This window comes from Molothrus ater, chromosome 6, assembly GCF_012460135.2.
Source record: "Molothrus ater isolate BHLD 08-10-18 breed brown headed cowbird chromosome 6, BPBGC_Mater_1.1, whole genome shotgun sequence".
Lineage (NCBI taxonomy): Eukaryota > Metazoa > Chordata > Aves > Passeriformes > Icteridae > Molothrus > Molothrus ater.
Window position 1 is genome coordinate 25,951,360 of NC_050483.2, and position 17,244 is coordinate 25,968,603.

Sequence of the window (17,244 nt, forward strand, 5' to 3'; positions counted from 1 at the left end):
GATGAGTGTATGCACTGCAGTCTTAACTGGTCCTATAAAAATGCCCAAGTGAGGCTGTTAAAGCAGTGTTACTGCAGGAGTCCTGCAGGCTTGCACAGTTAATTGCTCTGAACTCCACATTGCTTTCAAATGAGTTTTGGTTGATTTTTCTGTGAGCTTTGTTACTGCCCTTTGATATACTGCATGTAAACACCAGATCTTTATTTGAGATATTTTTCTTCTTAGTATTTCAAAGATTTCAACCTAGTACATCTAGTCCTCCCTGGTGGTGAGCACAGTGCTACTTTCCAAAGCAGAGTCTGCAAAATGTTAATTGGAGTGGTTGGTTGTCACTTGCAGAAGCCCAGGAGCATCTGCCTAAAACTGATTTTAACTGGTGTCAGTTTTTTGTGGAAAATATTTTACAAAGTGGATGATCCATAGTGTGTTTCTGACTTTCATGAAAAATCTGAAGCCAAGATTTTAGGTAAACCTATTTTCCTAACAATCTATTGTGATTATAATTAATTTTTTTTTCACTTGTCAAAAACCAAATTCATACTCTTTGATGAAAATTAACTCTTGACATTCTCCATTAGTTTAAGGTGTCCACTGGCTGTTTTGTGAGGCTTGATCCTGTCTGGAATTACTATGCCTCAGTGAGTACATACCTTACTGAAAACTTATGGTGGCCTCCAGGCCTTTTCCAAGTCTGGGTCTGTACACCATGAAATTGCAAGTGTGGATAAAGGTACAGACAGAGCTGATTGCCTGGAGCAATGTCCTGACAGGAACCCTGTCAGCAGGTCATGGTAGACATGGGAGAAGTGGAGGAAGCCCTGCCTCTGCCATCTTTAGGGATGCCTTAGGACCCAGCCATCTTCAGGGAGGCCCTGTTGACCCAGCACTGTCAACAGCAAGTTGATGAGGGAACAGGATGGGAAGTTGGGAAATGTCAAGTTATCATATTCATATAAGTAGCAGGTAGAGGGAAAAAGGCCAGAAGGCATGCAGCTTTCCCTTTCTCTGTCAATATTTATCTCAATTTCACCAGCATCTCTGCCTTGGCCAGGTGATCAGCCAGTAGGTATTTCCAGCTGAGGACTCGTGACTTACTGGTTGTCAGAAGGATTCCCAAAAATGTATTTGGAATATATTGAGTCCCTATTGTAGGAAAAGTTGAAAAGAGCACTTGGAAGTGGGTTGGTCTCCCACCAGAGATTGTAATAGGTGAGATTTGGTTGTCCATTCCCTTTGACTTTTTCTTTTTCGTGGAGTATTTGTGGAAGAACTTAAAAGCTACTGAAAATTAATCTTCTGCCTAGATTTGTGGAAGAGGTGAGAGTGAAGGAAGACTTTCTGAACATGTCAGAATCAACCCAAAACCTGTTGGGAGGATGTTGGGGCAATAGCAAATTGTGAGAAATACAAAAAGTGTCAGCCTTTCTGCTCACCTCTGACATTGCAGATCTTTCCCTCTCAGATGTAGGCAGGCTCTCCTCCACACAGAGGAGGCAGAGGGTGGAGCTCGGCGCCTGTATAAATTATATGTGTCCTTCAGGTTACTTCAGCAGCAGCAGCAGCAGCAGCACAACAAGCTGCCAACCTGTTTGTCAGCTGACAAATCTGTTAACCAAATTGGGGTTTCAGTCGCTGCCGCCATCTTCGGCGCCATGGGGAGCCCACCAGCCAAGGTAAGAGAGCGGAGCCACGCGCGTCGCCGTGGCCGGGCTCCTTGCTCTCGGGCCTCTCTGCTCCAGCTCTCCCTGCCAACTCCCTCCTCCCTGCATCTGCTGGGATGCAGAGGCTGCTGTGGTGGGGCAGGGGCATCCCGAGCTTTGCAGCCTCTCTGCTCTCCTCTTTTCCCTCCCAGTAACTGATATGTCAGCGAGCTTCAGTGGAAGCACAGAGCAAATGGGATACTTTGCTTTGTCCTTGGTGTACATGCCAGAGTGAAGTCCCTGAAGGAAGAGGAGGCTGCTCTTGAAGAGTTTACCTTTCCGTAAAATGAAAGTGCTTTAGCCCTCCTAGGTGCTTTTCTTTGGATAGCACATGTTCATTGCTTGCCCCAGCTGAAACAAACCAACCGCCTTATCTAGCAACAAAGCATAATCTATATTACTTTAGCTGCAGGGGAGACATCTAATGACCTGTTTGACCTGTTTAGATCTAACTATTTTTAACGTACTGTTTACAGCTTTTGCAATTCTTGTGGAAGTATTTCATGTCTGGACTTGAGTTTTCTTATTGTAAGTTCCATTCAGAGATTTTAACTGATGGCGCTTAGTATAAGTCAACAGAACTATTAGCTGAAAATGCTTTTCCCATGTGTATCTTAAAAAAAATTGACATGGTGTCAGAATGCAAGGCATGAATTACTTACAGATAATCATTCTTTATGTATCAAATCCTTCATCAAATTTTGCAACAAATAAAAGATATATGGACATTCAAGGGCTTAAAATATAGTAAAAAACAATGTTACATGCTACAGCCTATAGAGATCATTAATGGTGCCATGGTAATATGTACAGACAAATATTAGAAAAATACCAGTAGCTTGAACAGATGGCTTAATGGATAGATTAAAATTATACAAGCATTCAGGAAGAGAAAATGAGTTGTAAATGCCATGTACTTTCTGGATAAAATTTGTATCTAGTCCATCTACCAGTTAGACCCAGACATATCTCTCTTTTTTAGATATGAATATTATCTGTCAGTTTTAAAGATCAGTGTTGTATCTAGTAAGACAGTTCTGGAGCTGATACATGGGTAGATAGCTCAGGTATAATTTTATCTAGAAAGTTTAATGACAAAGTTCTTGTATTTCATCCCAGTGCTGCAACTGATGTTCCATGAGTACAGACAGACTCCTGGTAAATAGGCACCACTGCCAAAAGGTTTGAGTGCAAGCATAGTTTCAGGTCAGAAAGCTTCTGTTCCCAAGGAAAGAGATTAATTCAGTACTGCAGGTAGCTCTGCTGTTGTGTCAGGCAAGCCTGTGTTTCAGTGTGTATAAGGTGGTAAATAGATATGGAAATAAGAATAGAGGGTTTTTTTTTCTTTTACATGAAAAAACCCACATGTTTAGAAATATGTGGATACTTGCAACTATCTAGGAAGATCTCCTAACCTCCCAGTTAGTTTTTTGCACTTTAGGAGAGCTACCAAATTGACACGGAAGTGATTGTCAGTATTAATTTACTACTTATATTTGTAGCAATGTCTTCTGCTCAGACAAGAATAATCCCTCCTTAGAAATTTTATTTTGCAGACTATGGAATAATTTTCGTCTGGCAAAAATACTCAGAAATTTTGTCAATACAAAGCCCTGAGGGACCCATTCACACATATAAAGAGGTGACTGATATATATGAACAGGAGATACATCTCAAATCCTTAATGATTCTTAAAGTAATCCATCAGTGATTACATGAAATTACAGTATATGTTTATAAGGTGAATTAGATTTCCTCACTAATTGTTCAACTTCCAATGATAAAATTTGGGACAACTGTGATTCCCAAGCAAAATGAGACTTTCATAATTTTCTATATTTCTTCAGTCAGTCACTTCTTTTTCCACTAGAACTTTTCATCCCTTTAATTTTAATGAAAGTAGGCAGCTGGTTGGAAAGACAAATTTCTAGCAGTGTTCTCACTGATGGAAGGGCCAATAGCCCATACTAGATGTTAGAGGATCTATTGGAAGAAAGTGCTTTAGAACCAGGCTGGTAATTAAGCATTAAGCTTTCTTATAGTTTATACATTTATAGATTTAATCTCAACTTGGTAAATTGTCAAATTGTTGTTAGACCAAATCCTCAGTATCTAACATAAAATAATGGTAAGAATATGCCAAATAATTACATTTGGTGTGAGATCTTGTAGGCAAGATATTCTACAGCTTCTAGTACACCACTGGAAGAAGAAGTAATCCATGAAAGAAATTATTATTCATGTCTGAAACATATGTATAAAGTTGAGTGACAAATCCTACAGCTATTATCCAAATGCCAGAAGACAGCAAAATCCTCATCTAAAGCTTAATATAATTTGGTGTTATCCTATGGTAATAACTCTGCTCAGAGAGCTGTCTAAGCTTGGTGCAGGGAGAGTGAAACACTGACATTCCAATCAGCCTTCCAACATGTACAAACCAAGGACTTATTTAAAAAAAAAGAGAACAGGGAATTATGGGATGAAGTTCCCAGACTGCAAAAACTTCCCTAGAATACTGACTTTGTAGTGAAGGTGGCCTTGTGATCTTCTTCTAGTAGCAGCATGGAGGGGCAATAAAGACTGAAATTAAACATATAAGCTCTTGGTAGGTTTTTCTTCTTTTACTGCCATCCACAGATTGTTTTGGTAGGCTCCTCAATATTTATGAGCTTTAAGATTTCATATACTCAAAGTTGTCTTTTTGGAATGAAGCCTTAAGTGACTAACTGCCTGTAAACAAAAGATTTATGTGCCCTTCCAGAGCTGATCAACATTCCTATGGAAGGAAATCAGTGAGCATGTTTTGTTACAATCAAGGAGATGGTGGCAACAGATGTGAATTTTCATGTGTTAAGGTTTGATACAGCTGTGGCAATTCTGACAGGCTAGTTTTATCTCCTGATTACTGACTCTTCTGTATTTTAAACAGAAATTACTCCCTCAAAGCTTGGTTTGAGACTACAGAAATATAGTTTAATGCTAAGTACTGTCAAGTGAAAAGAAGTCTGTTCGTTTCTTTTTTTTTCCCCAAGTTTTAGCCTTCCCTTTGGTACTCTGGAGATGCTACTATTTATTGGCCTGGGGTGTAATTGCTTAGGATGCAACAATACACAGGTAGCTGAACCCTGCGCTGTGTTGTTGGCCCCAGTGTCACACTAGTAATTTCCCAGCAGAAATAGGATGATGTGCTTCTGGGAAAGCTGCCTTTGTCTCTGGATGTTTACAGAGGGGTTTTGTTAGTCTCTGCATGCCTGTACAAGAAACAATGTTTCTCCCAAGGAAGTGAACTAAAACCAACAAGACCAATACTGCTGCAAGTCTGTCCACGGCTGTCTGGATAGGGTGTCTGCACTCATCAAATTGCATTAATTGTGAAATTACATGTTGCTTTTCATATTATGAAACTAGCAAATGGTACCTCTAACTGTAATTATTTTTTCTAGAAGGGTATTCTGGTGTACCAGCACTTTCAGACAAAGATGTTGTTTTACAACATCCAAATCAGACCCTAGGGGGTCTGCTCTGGACTGTTATTGAAGAAAATTAGCTCTGTCTTTATCTGATGAAAAAAGGAATTAGCTGGCTTCTGAATGGTTATCACAGGTTGGAGAAACTGCAGTTTTGGGAGAGGGATGGTTTCTGGCTTCCTTGTGGGATTTACAGAGCCCTCAGGGTTTATTATGGCCACATTTTCCTATCTGAATCTGTTTGCTTTTTATCCTGCAATCACACCAGGACTAAGCTGCACCGAATCAGGAGGAGTGAAAAATCCCCTTTGATGTTTCCATCATTTGGCAAATGTTGACATGCTTAAGGAAGGTGAATGCTGTTGGAAGGGGAAGGGAGAAGGAGTGAGGCACTCTGGCTGTAGTGGCAGAGGACGAAAACACAACATCTGTCACATCTGAGAGTACTCTGAAGATGACCTGCAGATACACCATTTTTATAAGTAGGAAATTTTCATCACGAAACGTTTCAAAGCAAAAATTATGCCAACATGTATTTCTTCAGTGAAGGCAGATTCTGTGAATGGTTTGGGCTTCTGTTGAGCAAGGGAGAAGTTGATTACAAAATGACTAAGAATTAATATATTAATTAAAACTCGTCACCTCTGTAATTGTCTACATAATCCAATAATTCACGTAAATGAAAACCACTAAGAATGCTGAGTGAGTGTTCCAGCTGGTAGTTCTATGATAAATAACTATTTGCACAGGAATATTGAAGTCAAATTCTTTCAGCAGGCAACTGGAATAATATGGAAGTGTCCCAATTAGAACTTGTAATGTCCACAATGCATTAAACTAAGGAAGTTTTAAATATGTCAGTTTTAAATTTGGAGGAAAACATACTAGAAAGAGTTCTTGTCACACAAAACCAAATTTGCTTTGCAATTTTATACAAGCCAAGAGACAGAATAAAGTGATTTTATAGATTTAACAAGGGTTTCTCTGGTCAGAGCAGCTCTTAAATATAAATCTGAATTTTAAAAGTATGTAACTTTAAGTGACATAATAAAATTTAATATTAGGCCTTTATTTGAACATGCTAATTCACAGTTCAGATGATATGCATCTTATGTAACGTAATTTACCTCTAAACAAGCCAGAATGAAGCTGAATGCAGGCTATTCTCACCTCTAATAAACATGTCCAATAATAGTCTCCACCTCATTTTAAAAGAATTTCAGATTAACTGTAGTAAGTGACTCTTTCTGTAGAGAGGTTCCTCCTTCCCAACAGTTTGTATCTACAGTGTTAATAATTTCCTTGTCAGGAAAATTAGTCATGTTGCTAACTTTCAAAATAAAATTATCAAATTATTTAGTGATGGTGTAATGAGATTCCCTGTTTAGGCAAATAGAAGTATTTCAGTTGGTAGTTTAAGCTTTAATTTTAATTTATTAGTGGTAGTGGGACTGTAATAACTGCATGTTATTATTTCCTAATATTGCTGACAAGTCATGCTAGTATGGCATGCAGAAAAACTGAAAAAACCTAGCAGAAAATTAAAAGGAAATTTAAATGTATCAATTTGAAAAAAAAATAAAGTATTTTCCCTGCTTCTGTTATTAAGATTGTTACATTTATATATGTGTTCATTCATGCTTCTCAGAACGTCTTTTGAAAATGGCAAGTATTTTCTGAACAGCTTAGCCTGGAAAGCTTTAACTGTTAAGAATCAGGAACAAGTAACTTGAAGTAGTGTTAAAATGATAGCCTGCCTGTGATAGAAATAAATCTCATGTCTGGAAGGCAAGTGCTTCCATTCCCATTATGTATTTTCAGGATGCATAATGATATGGAATTCTGTGATATCATACCTGCAAAGCAGAGCACTTTTTATTTTGTCTGAAGGGTCTCTGCTGGGCCTGTGGTCTGATCCCTCAAAGTCAGCAGGGCCACTTGGTGAGCTTGCCCTATTTACAAGCATCACAGAAATTTAATCTTAGCTCAGATAAAAAGTCAGGTGTTTATAGCATATTTTGGTAAGTACCATGTCCTAGCTTAGGTAGGTCAGCTGTGCCATGACCTGGGCAGGCAGCTGCAATTCCTAATATCCCCTTCCAAAGGCCCCATTCTGAGCTATGGGTGGCACAAGACCCTTGGGGTGCTGGCAGTACAACCATCACTATGGCCATACACACATCAGGTTGCCTGAAAGCAAGTGCCTCTGGGGTGATAAAGAAAGCTTTCCATACCACTGTCTGAGCCTGTGTTTTCTCTCTGTCTTCATTTCCTCGAGCTCCTTAGCAAACAGCCCAGTGTGCTGCTGTGTTTTCATCTCAGTGTGGTGTACTGCCACTTGAAGGTGGTCACCTCACTTCAAACAGACATGGGCAGACTGTCCCCTGTACTGTTCAAAATACATCTTGTTTTTGCATTCTGAGCTGATCAAATTATTACATTTGTTTTCTCTGCAGGTGAAGTTTTGCCCCATCCACATGCTTTCTGTAAGAATCATACAAGCTAAGAACATCAAGTCAAGAGACCTGTGTGAGTTGTGGTTTGATTGTGTTTTTAGTCACCTGCCGAGTTTACACAGTGAGCAATATTCTTTAGTTCTGAAGGTATGCAAGCAACGTATGCAAAGCACAGCAATATAAATACTAATGCCAGGGCTATAATTAGATCAAATGTCTCAGGTATCATTAGATTGGAGTACATCTCTAGTGGCATTTCAGGGAACTGGTGAAAAACAAGACGCCCAGATTAATATTCTGGGCCAAGAAGGGAAGGTAGACTTCATTAGGACACTGCAATCTATGAATCTCCATGGGCAGGAATTTTGCCACGCAGGCTGTGAATTTAGGGACCTTTTATCGAAATGTACCAATTATACACAATAATCAAACATAAATTAGAGAATTTCAAGCCTTCTAAAATACTTTATCTTTCAGGGTATTTGTTGACCAGTCACAATAAACTATATTGATAGTTTTGTTTAAGGACGACCTCTGCAGATCCAGTTCTAAGCCCATGCTGAGCATGCAGACAAAACAGACTTTGCTGTGTACTTTTGTGTTCAAGTGTCTTAATTCATTATCTCCCCTTCACAGCCTCCTATGCCTCCTACTCCAGGTGTGCTGTGGACCAGCTATTCAGCTGCCATTTTTGCAGAGGTCTCCAATGAGTTCCTCAGTTAGGACAGAGGCATTGAGCTGCCTTTTGTCAGTTTTGAAACTTCTGGCCTGTGTATTCCTCTAGTGAAAAATGACTCAGCAAAAAAAAATACCCCATCGCTTTGCAATGATTTACTCGAGTTACAGCTGAGACCATCCATGCCTTGCCATGTAGGACCAAGCCTGGATGTGAGGGAGACCAGAGGGAGTGGTGAATCTCCTGTTGGTTGAATAACTGCCTGCCAAAAACTTCCTGTTCTCCAGTGGCAAGTGCCACATAGCATCATCCAGAGGTGGACACTAGAAAGGTGTTAGTGTGACAAGGCCTGTATTTCTGAGTTTCAATGACCTCTTCTATCTACTCTATTGAAGGGACAGTTCCACTTTCGTGCCAAAACCTTGCGGGGCAATGTTATTCACTGCTTGATACCAGTCTGAAGTATTTAGGCATCTCGGGCTGCAGTGGAAATCTTCCGTCAAGTCCTGACTCCAGCTCTGAAAGACATCATCTGGGAGATTTCCTTTCACACCGTTGCCAAGCCTCACAAAGTAAATGCGCTTCCCCACCCTGGCTCTCCCCAAAGGATGGCTGCTCGAGGCACTGCCTGCACTAACCATAAGGAATAGATATAGGATGGAAGTGAAATGAAGATTTCCAACTTGCTTGTGCCCTCCAGTTCTTGGGCCCATGCTGGTCTTGAGCTGCAACAGATCATCCTGCCTAGTGCCTAACACCTCTCGACAGCCATTATGTCCCCTCCTCATGCTTGTGTGACTCAACTGAGCAAGCCAGACTCTGATCTTGCTGTAATATGCATTCTTCTTTCCTGTAATCATCCTAACAGCCCTTTGTGGAACCAGCTGTAGTTTCAGTTTAACTTTTTAACATCATGGACTGGAATTGTAAGGACTATGCCTGAGGAATGGTCAGTCAGCATAGTCCACTTTCCTCTTTCTCTTCACATGGGAAACGTGGTTCTTAGTGTACCTTGTGTGTGCATGTGTACATTTGCAGTTTGTAGTTACTCAGTAATTAGATGGTTTTCCTTGGTTGTTTCCAAGTGGTGATCTCTTTACTAATTAAAAAAAAAAAGTAGTAATATTTATTAATCTCCAGGATTATGGCCTAGCCCTACTGTTCCTCTATAACATTGGCATCAGGTTTTTAATTTTTCTCTGCTGCAGTGACAGCATCAGACTGCTATGTACGCTTGTGGCTGCCATCTGCTTCACCTGGAAAGCTTCAGACCAAAACCATCAGGAATTCTGACAACCCTGTCTGGAATGAGACTTTCTACTTTAGGATCCAGAGAGAAGTTGAGGTAGTAAAAAAATAGAATTTTCACCAATTTGAATAGCTCAGAATCCCCAGTAGACACCATGTTGATTCTCTGTGCTAAATAACTTAAGAAAATGCTTGCTTAACAGACTGGTTTGCACAGAACAGTAGACAGAAGAAGCAGTACTTTGCTCAGCTATTTACAGACATTGCTGATGTAAATGCCTGTATCTAAGCTAGTCCAGACTCCCTTTGTTGTCACCTGAGTAAAATAAGCACTACTGTGGCATACTTCGGTGCTATATGGGCATGGCTAACTTTGAAAGAGCTTTCTCTCCACTGGTTCTAAGGGAAGAGTAGAGAAGTTGCTGTGGTGTTGACAATAAATTTAATCCTTCCCTAAATTGTGGAATTTGGAGAACTTTGGGAATGAAGAAACTAAGTCTGTTCTTTGGGTGGGTTATCAGTGGGGTGCAGAGCACTGGCATCTTTTCTGTCTCAGGAGAGCGGGAACCTCTGTTATGAGTAGTTGTTTTCTATTTCACAAGTTTCCCAAGACTGGGTGTAATAATATTCTACATTAGCAGACTACTGAAGAAAAGGACATGCTTTTTTATTCTTACTGCTCTGCTAGTGAAACGGTTGCAAAAATAATTTATACTGATTTTTTTCTATAATAATATTTTGTTTCTGCCTAACAGAAGCTCAATAAGTGTTCTTACTTATTTTTTCTACTTCCAGAATATTTTAGAATTGGCAGTGTGTGATGAAGATGCACTCACCAAAGATGACATGCAGTTCACAGTTCTTTTTAATGTTGCTAGAATCAGACCTGGGGAGACAATCCGCGAGATTTTTGCTTTGAAACCAGAGGTAAGGGCTGAAAACACAGGGAGAGATTGACAAGACCTCATTGTCCACATTGTCTTCCATGTTAGGTAGGGTTTGGATCTTCATGAACAGGTAGCCTTATATATCATTATCAATACCTCATCAAAACAGATATAGTTTTGCTTTATTTTTGTGACTTCATTAATTTCTTTTTACAAATTCAGAAAATGAAGCTGCTTCTGTCTCATGCTATCTGAGGGAAACATATTTTAACAGGAAGCATTTGCAAATAATAATTTTGTATCTTTTAGAATCTGACAAAATACTTGCTTACCTTTCAGCTTTATCCCACTTTTGCCATGCTTGGGGGAAATTTCTTCATAAATGGCAACTTATTTATTAAAAACATGAAAACAATTCACTCATCACTTGAACCAAATGGTTCTTTCAGGCTTTTTTCCCCGTTGGTGTTCATGCTGGTTTCCTCCTAGTTGATTCAGGTTTCTCTAGCCCATAGTAAAGGAACGTCTGTCCTGCTAACATCTTTGGTATTTTATTAAGGAGACCATGAAAGAGAGTTGTCCAGTAAACAAAGCTGGGATAGGTCTCTGACAACTCCTGGGCTTGTCTGAGCTATTGCTGAGGTGTTGCTACACACTCATTACAGGAGGGAGACAGCCCATAAAAACAGCTACTTCCCACATGCTGAAAGCTGTTAACATGGATTTTCCTTGTGACCCTGCTGGCTGGTGCTGTGCGCTTCTCAGCCAGTGGGTGAGTCACTGGGAAATACAATGATTCAATAACCACTTCAGTCATTTGCCCAGTTCGTCTCTTCTGGATTCAGCTCAAATGTGCTTTAAATGGTTTGTATGTGAAAATGTCTCTGGTCTTAGTGACATTTCTTGCTGGGCTTTAATGCTTTTCCCCCATGCACATTATCTTGCAGAGAGCCATCATATTTCCTTTTCAATCTAGCTCTCCCTCTCAATCAGAGAGGGAAATATGTATAATTCTACATATCACACAATGGGAGATTATTAATCTTATGTGCCAGACTTTCACAAGTCTGTGGTTTCTGTGGCAATTTCTGCTTTGGAAAGACACAAAACCAAACTATTTTTGGTAATATTAACAGAAGAGATGTCAGGTCTTGAAGTGCTTTTTAGGTGTATCTGTGCTGCCAAATTCTTGCAGCCTTCAATAATCTGTATTTGTTTTACCCATTTCTTTTTAGACAGAGAGGTGCTTTAAGAAATGGGAAAGTTTGGAAGTGGAATTCTGGATGGAAAGAGTGTGAGTAAAACTCCAAAGCTAAAAGGTATAGATCTGCCAGGGAGTAATGATACCTCTGAGGATGAGAAACTTAGAAACTTCTTCCAGCTCTTTCCCCCAGCAGTAAACCTAAATTACAGTTTAAAACTTTTTTTTTTTTTTTTACCTTTTTTAGCTAATTCCACCTTTCAGTATATTTCATACAAATCTTAAACTTTTGTTGAATATGTATATCTAGATCCCGGAGATGTAATAAAATTGTCACAATGTGATAACTTTTACACAAGATGGATGTGAAACTTAACATGAGTGCTCTTCAAATTGTTGTTATTAATTGAACAATGCCTAGAACATTGTGGAATTTCTCAGAGATCATAAGACCTGTCTTGTATTATTATAACAATGTATACATGGAGTTATGTAGACAGTACCAGAAAAGTCACCCATTTAGCAATAGCTTAGCTAAACTGAAATAACATAAAATCAACAAATAATGAAAATAAGACCATCCCCCTCAAAGTGGTAATCAGCATTGTCTGCAGGAGAACAAGTCCCATAAGATAAACTTTATCTGTCTTTTAAATTCTATCACAGGCTTGGGTGAAGAGAACACCCTAAACTACACATTCTGAAATATTTGAGTTTAGCATTAGCCAAAAAGAAAAACAAAAGAAAAAAAAGTAGTCCAGTGAAAACTGGCTAACTTGTGTGATCAGGAGAAGGAACTGTAAGTAAGACAAATAAGACTTCTTATTCTTAAACATGAGGAAACTGCAGAAAAAAATAATTTGTGTTCTTGGTTAATTTCTCCCACAGTGAAACTCAAAATGTATTTAATTTACCTGTGAGAGCTGCCTTTAGAGATGGTATCATATATGATGATGGTAATCATCTCCTGCAACTGTGGAAGCAGTCAGAGTTAGAGACAAGAAAGGTCAGAATGAGAAGCAGTGCTTGGGAACTGGATTCAGACTAGAAATAAGAGGAGCATCTTTCTCCATTCAAGTTATAAGGCATTTGGATGATGACCATCCTTAGGAATCAAACCTAGTTATTTAAATACATTTTACAGTTGAAATAGAAGTTTTAAGCCTGGAAATGGTGTTTGGTGAAATAACCTGGACATACAAAGGTTATGTACTACATAATTTCAGTGGCTCTCTCAGGTATATGAAAGCATTTATGAATGTGTGTAACATAGAGGTGTTGGAATATTTGCCTTAGTGAAAGATGCTCTTAGTAGACTCTACAGAATACTCATGTAATTAAATAACCACATCCATTCAATGACAGACCAAGGTCTTGAAAGGTAAAATATCTGGGACAAAGACTTTTTATTGCTCACCTCTGTGTTTTGCAGTTATACATATATGGCACAGTGGGAGCTAATTCTTATTTGCCATTCATTTGTGATCAGCCATAAGTTATAATATGAACTAGTCAGAAATGTCTTTCCTAATAAATGTTTGCAGAACACATTAATAGTAGTCTTTGCTTTCCCCAAGTCATATGGTCACTTATTAATAGTGGGACATGATTCCACATATACCAATATGCCTTTGTTCTGCTGTAACTTAGCACATAGTTTTAAGCATTAGGATTTTTATGAGCTTTCCTGTCTGTCTTTTTGTTTGGCTGCTGTATTTTGGTTCACATGCTTAGCACAGGATCATGTATTTTGCCTTTTAGAAAACAAATTGTGATAACTTACTATATTCAAGTGGGAAAGGTCGTATAACTGCTATTTAAAAAAACTAAACAAAACACACCAAATCCATCTATTCACACAGTTTTTTTTGTTTCTCACTTGTTTTTATCTTTTCAGTCCTGGCCCTCCAGAGCATCTCATTACCAATGATGTCCTAGTGGTAAGGTTCACATAAGAATTTTTCTTGGAGTGATATCTGCTTCATTTTGGTCCTCTCCTCTTCCCCCCATTTTGTAGAAAGAACACAACCTACCATGATAAATAAGAGCATGGTGTGCATTTTAAAGTCAGAATTATGGGACAGTGCCCTTGTGTTACAGCTCAACTGTTGCCCTCTCAAGAAAAAAACCCAGCAGCTGTGCATCCTTAAAGTCCTCAGCTATTACAGATGTCAATACGTTGCCAAGCTGTGGTTTGTTACTCTTGCAGAACCCCATATTTATTGGTGTTCAAAGTGAAAACTGATTGTGTTTGTCGTAACCCAGCATGGCACTTGGCAGGAAAAACAAAGGTTATAAAAGGTCTGTAGAAGACAATAGTAGGTGTTCAGTGTGCTTATGACTGGAAGGGTATCTAATGTAACAGCTTTTTGGGAAATGAGTTTTTTAATAAAGAGTTATTTTAGCTGTTGAAACACAGAGCTCTGTTTTGTTGTTAGTCAGCATGTGGTACATTACCTGTCTCCTCGGGCTGGCCCAGCAGCTAAGGAGTACCTGGAACTTCATGCCAACTCCTCCAAGCCTGTCATGGTTCCCAGATGCTAGCCCTTGATACCTCTGAGGCAAAGTAACACATATTGTATTCTTTCCCCTTCATTTTCTGTGTGAGGCACAAGAGTTGCAATGACTGGCATGCATTGTTCCTGAAATGACTTGGAAAACTGTCCTGGCATGAGTTATTAAAGGTGAACTGGAGTGACTCAGGTGGAGGGTAGGGTGGAATAAATTCATGATTTCCCTACATCAGGGCCAATAAGAAGATGCTTTGTAGGCTAATCACTGCCACAATACACAGAAACTCATCATCAGGTATTTTCACGCACCCTTCCTAAATAATTGTTAGATATATGTGTTTGGGCACCAGTGTGTTGTACAGAGTTTCCTGATTTTGGGGTAATTTGAATGTGTTAACTGCCTCTGACAATGCACCACTGTATTGACACTCTGACACAGTGCAACTTGGTCTACTATCCTGGAATACTGAGCTCTGAATTTTCTCTTGGATCACTCCCAGCACTGAGACCAGTTCAGCTGGCTCAGTATGGTGGTGGTTGTCTACCTGATGTTTCATTATTTGCACGCAGATATGTTATTTGCTTTCTTCACCCTTTTCCATTTCTTTTACAGTCTCGTGAGGTTTGCTGCTTGGAAGTACATGTGGACATTAATGAAAGCAGGAAATACTTGAAAGGTATGGCAATTTCTCTGTGAACTTAGGACGTGACCAAACCAACCCTATTATAGTCTGAATGAGGGAGGCATTTTAGAGTACAGAGACAAATAAGAATGCTCTAAATTATATATAGGTAGTGATATATGATCTAAATAATAAAATGCAATGCATTGGAATGCCCTGAACTGCCCTGGACTGGTTTCTGTGTCTTTTCCTTGGAGCTATCAAGTTTGGACACTTCCACTTGCTGGTGGAAGTAAGAGAGGATACTGACTCTGAGAGCACTCCAAGCTATGGGGGTAGAGGCAGGAGTTCCAGGTCCTGTGCTGGAGGAGACTTGCTGGTGGGATAGTTTACAGAGGAGCTACCACAGAAAATTACACCACCAGAAAGTTTGCCAACTTTGCTAGCTCTTTTGCCTGAACAGCAGTATTATTCTCTAAACAAACCTGTTTTTACTAGAGGGCAAAAATCTCGTGCTTACGGTGCCTGCATCCCATGAGAGAACCCAGAAGACGACAGAGGACACCGATACTTTCTACTTCCACTGCGTGAAGGCTTGGGAGCCAGTTCTAAAAGTCAGGCTGCAGGTAACGGGCACCACACACTGCTGCTGTTCATACTGCTTGCTTACTTCTGGTGTGACCAAAACAGTAAAGAACTGCACTGTTTCTGCTCTGTGAATACAACCTATGCTTCTTGTTTTTTTATAGAAAGTTTCTGATAAGGAAGATGACAACAGCAATTTAAGTGACACCTTAACAGTACCACTGAAATTTCTCCCTGTTGGACATAAAGTGAAAGTAACCCTTCCCATAAGACATGTAAGTGTTTCATAATTTGTGTCTGGAAAGAAGCGTAGAATAACCCTCACTATTTAACACATTAATATTTAAAAAAACAAACCCCAAAACAACAGCCAAAAAGTATGCAGGGTGGCAGTGGTGGGACTTTTCAGGAGGCGCTGAAAATCTGGATTCAAAACTTCTCTTTTCCCTCCACTCATGTTCCTGCTATCATCTCTTTGTTTACAGAATGTACCACTACAGTTGTACCTCCAACTAAATGCTTGGTAAGAGGACTGGTTTGTTTTTTCTTTTCTCTGAAGGTTTTATTGCTCTTTGAACTGTGAAATCTAGAACAGAGGATCCTTTATTTAGATATAAGGAATGCACAAGACTAGGGGCAAAATGGGACAATATTTGTCATCATTAAAGAGTCACCACAACAGTTCAAAGCTAAATATCCTTGGGGCAAATGAGTCCCACCAAGATGCAAAAAAATTGTGAGAGTTTCAAATGGTGAGGGACTTAGTCACTGGGTATCCTTTGCATTAAAGAATCAAAAACTAAGACTAGAGGCTTCTTCAAAAGGGGCACAGAAAAAAAGGCAGAGTGAAAAGAGAATTTGAAATAATGAAACATCAGAGTCCATGTATTACCCAAATGGCACATGTTCTCTTAAGAAAATGGACTTGTGGCTCTGGTGATATCAAGACAAAGAGGTATAAACTAGGGAAGATGAAATGTTGCATTGTAAAATAATGTGTCAGACAAGAAACAAACAAAAATTATTTTAATATCTTTTTCATTGTACAGTTTCTGTATAAATCTGCAGTACAAATGCTCATGAAAGACTTTGTTAGGTTGAAGTCATCCTTTGCTGAGAAATCGTATGAAGCAGAAATAGAAAGGATTCGGCTTACAAAGCTACTGAAAGTCAAAGAAGCCCTTCTTTGTTTTGCATATTTATTAACCTTAGCTGACAGTAAATCTTACACTGAAACAATAAAGAGACTATGTAGAAGCAAAGAAGTTGATTTCTTTGCAAATGAAAGATACATTTCTGTAAAAATCAGAACAAAGAATCAAGATTTTTAATGAATTCATTAGATTGCAGTTGCTGGAAATAAATCCATATACATTTTAAACACCAGTCCTGTGCCTCTGAATTTATTTGTTGCAGCACAGAAAAACTAGATGTGCGCTTAGGGTACGATCTGTGCCAAGGCGAGCAGGAGTTCCTGCATAAGAGGAAGAGAGTCGTTGCTGGTGCCCTGAAAAGGGTTCTTCACCTGGAAAGAGATCTACATGGACATGAGGTCTGTGCTTTGGAATCTAAGCATGGGGTGTGGGTCTACTGAATTAGGATTGGCACAACTCCCCTTGAAATTTCTAGTAATATTTGCATGTTGCTAACAAACCCATTGATTTGAATGGCACCAGAGCAGAGGTTCTCAGTGTGGCATACCCCAGACTCATGTAAAATTTCAGCTCAAGTATTCATCCCTCCAATCTTTTCAATGGACCAAAAACAAGGATGTAATAATACCACTCTTCAAACACAGTTTCCAACAGTATGGTGCTGCAAGTCGGCAAGGCATGAGGCATTGTGTATGATACAGCCTAGTAAGACAACCCAAACCAATAGGAAA

The 17,244-nt window shown here is 39.3% G+C and overlaps 1 protein-coding gene across 4 annotated transcripts in view; it reads left to right on the top strand.

Moving 5' to 3' along the window:
- PLA2G4B (phospholipase A2 group IVB) overlaps positions 1 to 17,244 on the top strand; it is a 54,364-nt gene that overhangs the window by 22,369 nt on the left and 14,751 nt on the right. For 2 of the 4 annotated variants that reach the window (XM_036383584.2, XM_036383586.2), the window contains exons 4-13: positions 7,627 to 7,699; positions 9,511 to 9,647; positions 10,346 to 10,477; positions 11,673 to 11,731; positions 13,536 to 13,578; positions 14,765 to 14,828; positions 15,273 to 15,400; positions 15,524 to 15,634; positions 15,845 to 15,882; positions 16,776 to 16,911. In XM_036383584.2, coding sequence (XP_036239477.1) covers positions 7,648 to 7,699; positions 9,511 to 9,647; positions 10,346 to 10,477; positions 11,673 to 11,731; positions 13,536 to 13,578; positions 14,765 to 14,828; positions 15,273 to 15,400; positions 15,524 to 15,634; positions 15,845 to 15,882; positions 16,776 to 16,911 — 900 coding nt within the window. In that variant the 5' untranslated portion in view covers positions 7,627 to 7,647. Of the gene's footprint in view, positions 1 to 7,626; positions 8,875 to 9,510; positions 9,648 to 10,345; positions 10,478 to 11,672; positions 11,732 to 13,535; positions 13,579 to 14,764; positions 14,829 to 15,272; positions 15,401 to 15,523; positions 15,635 to 15,844; positions 15,883 to 16,775; positions 16,912 to 17,244 lie in introns of those variants that run through there. The other 2 variants (XM_036383583.1, XM_054515061.1) reach the window with 2 other exon arrangements.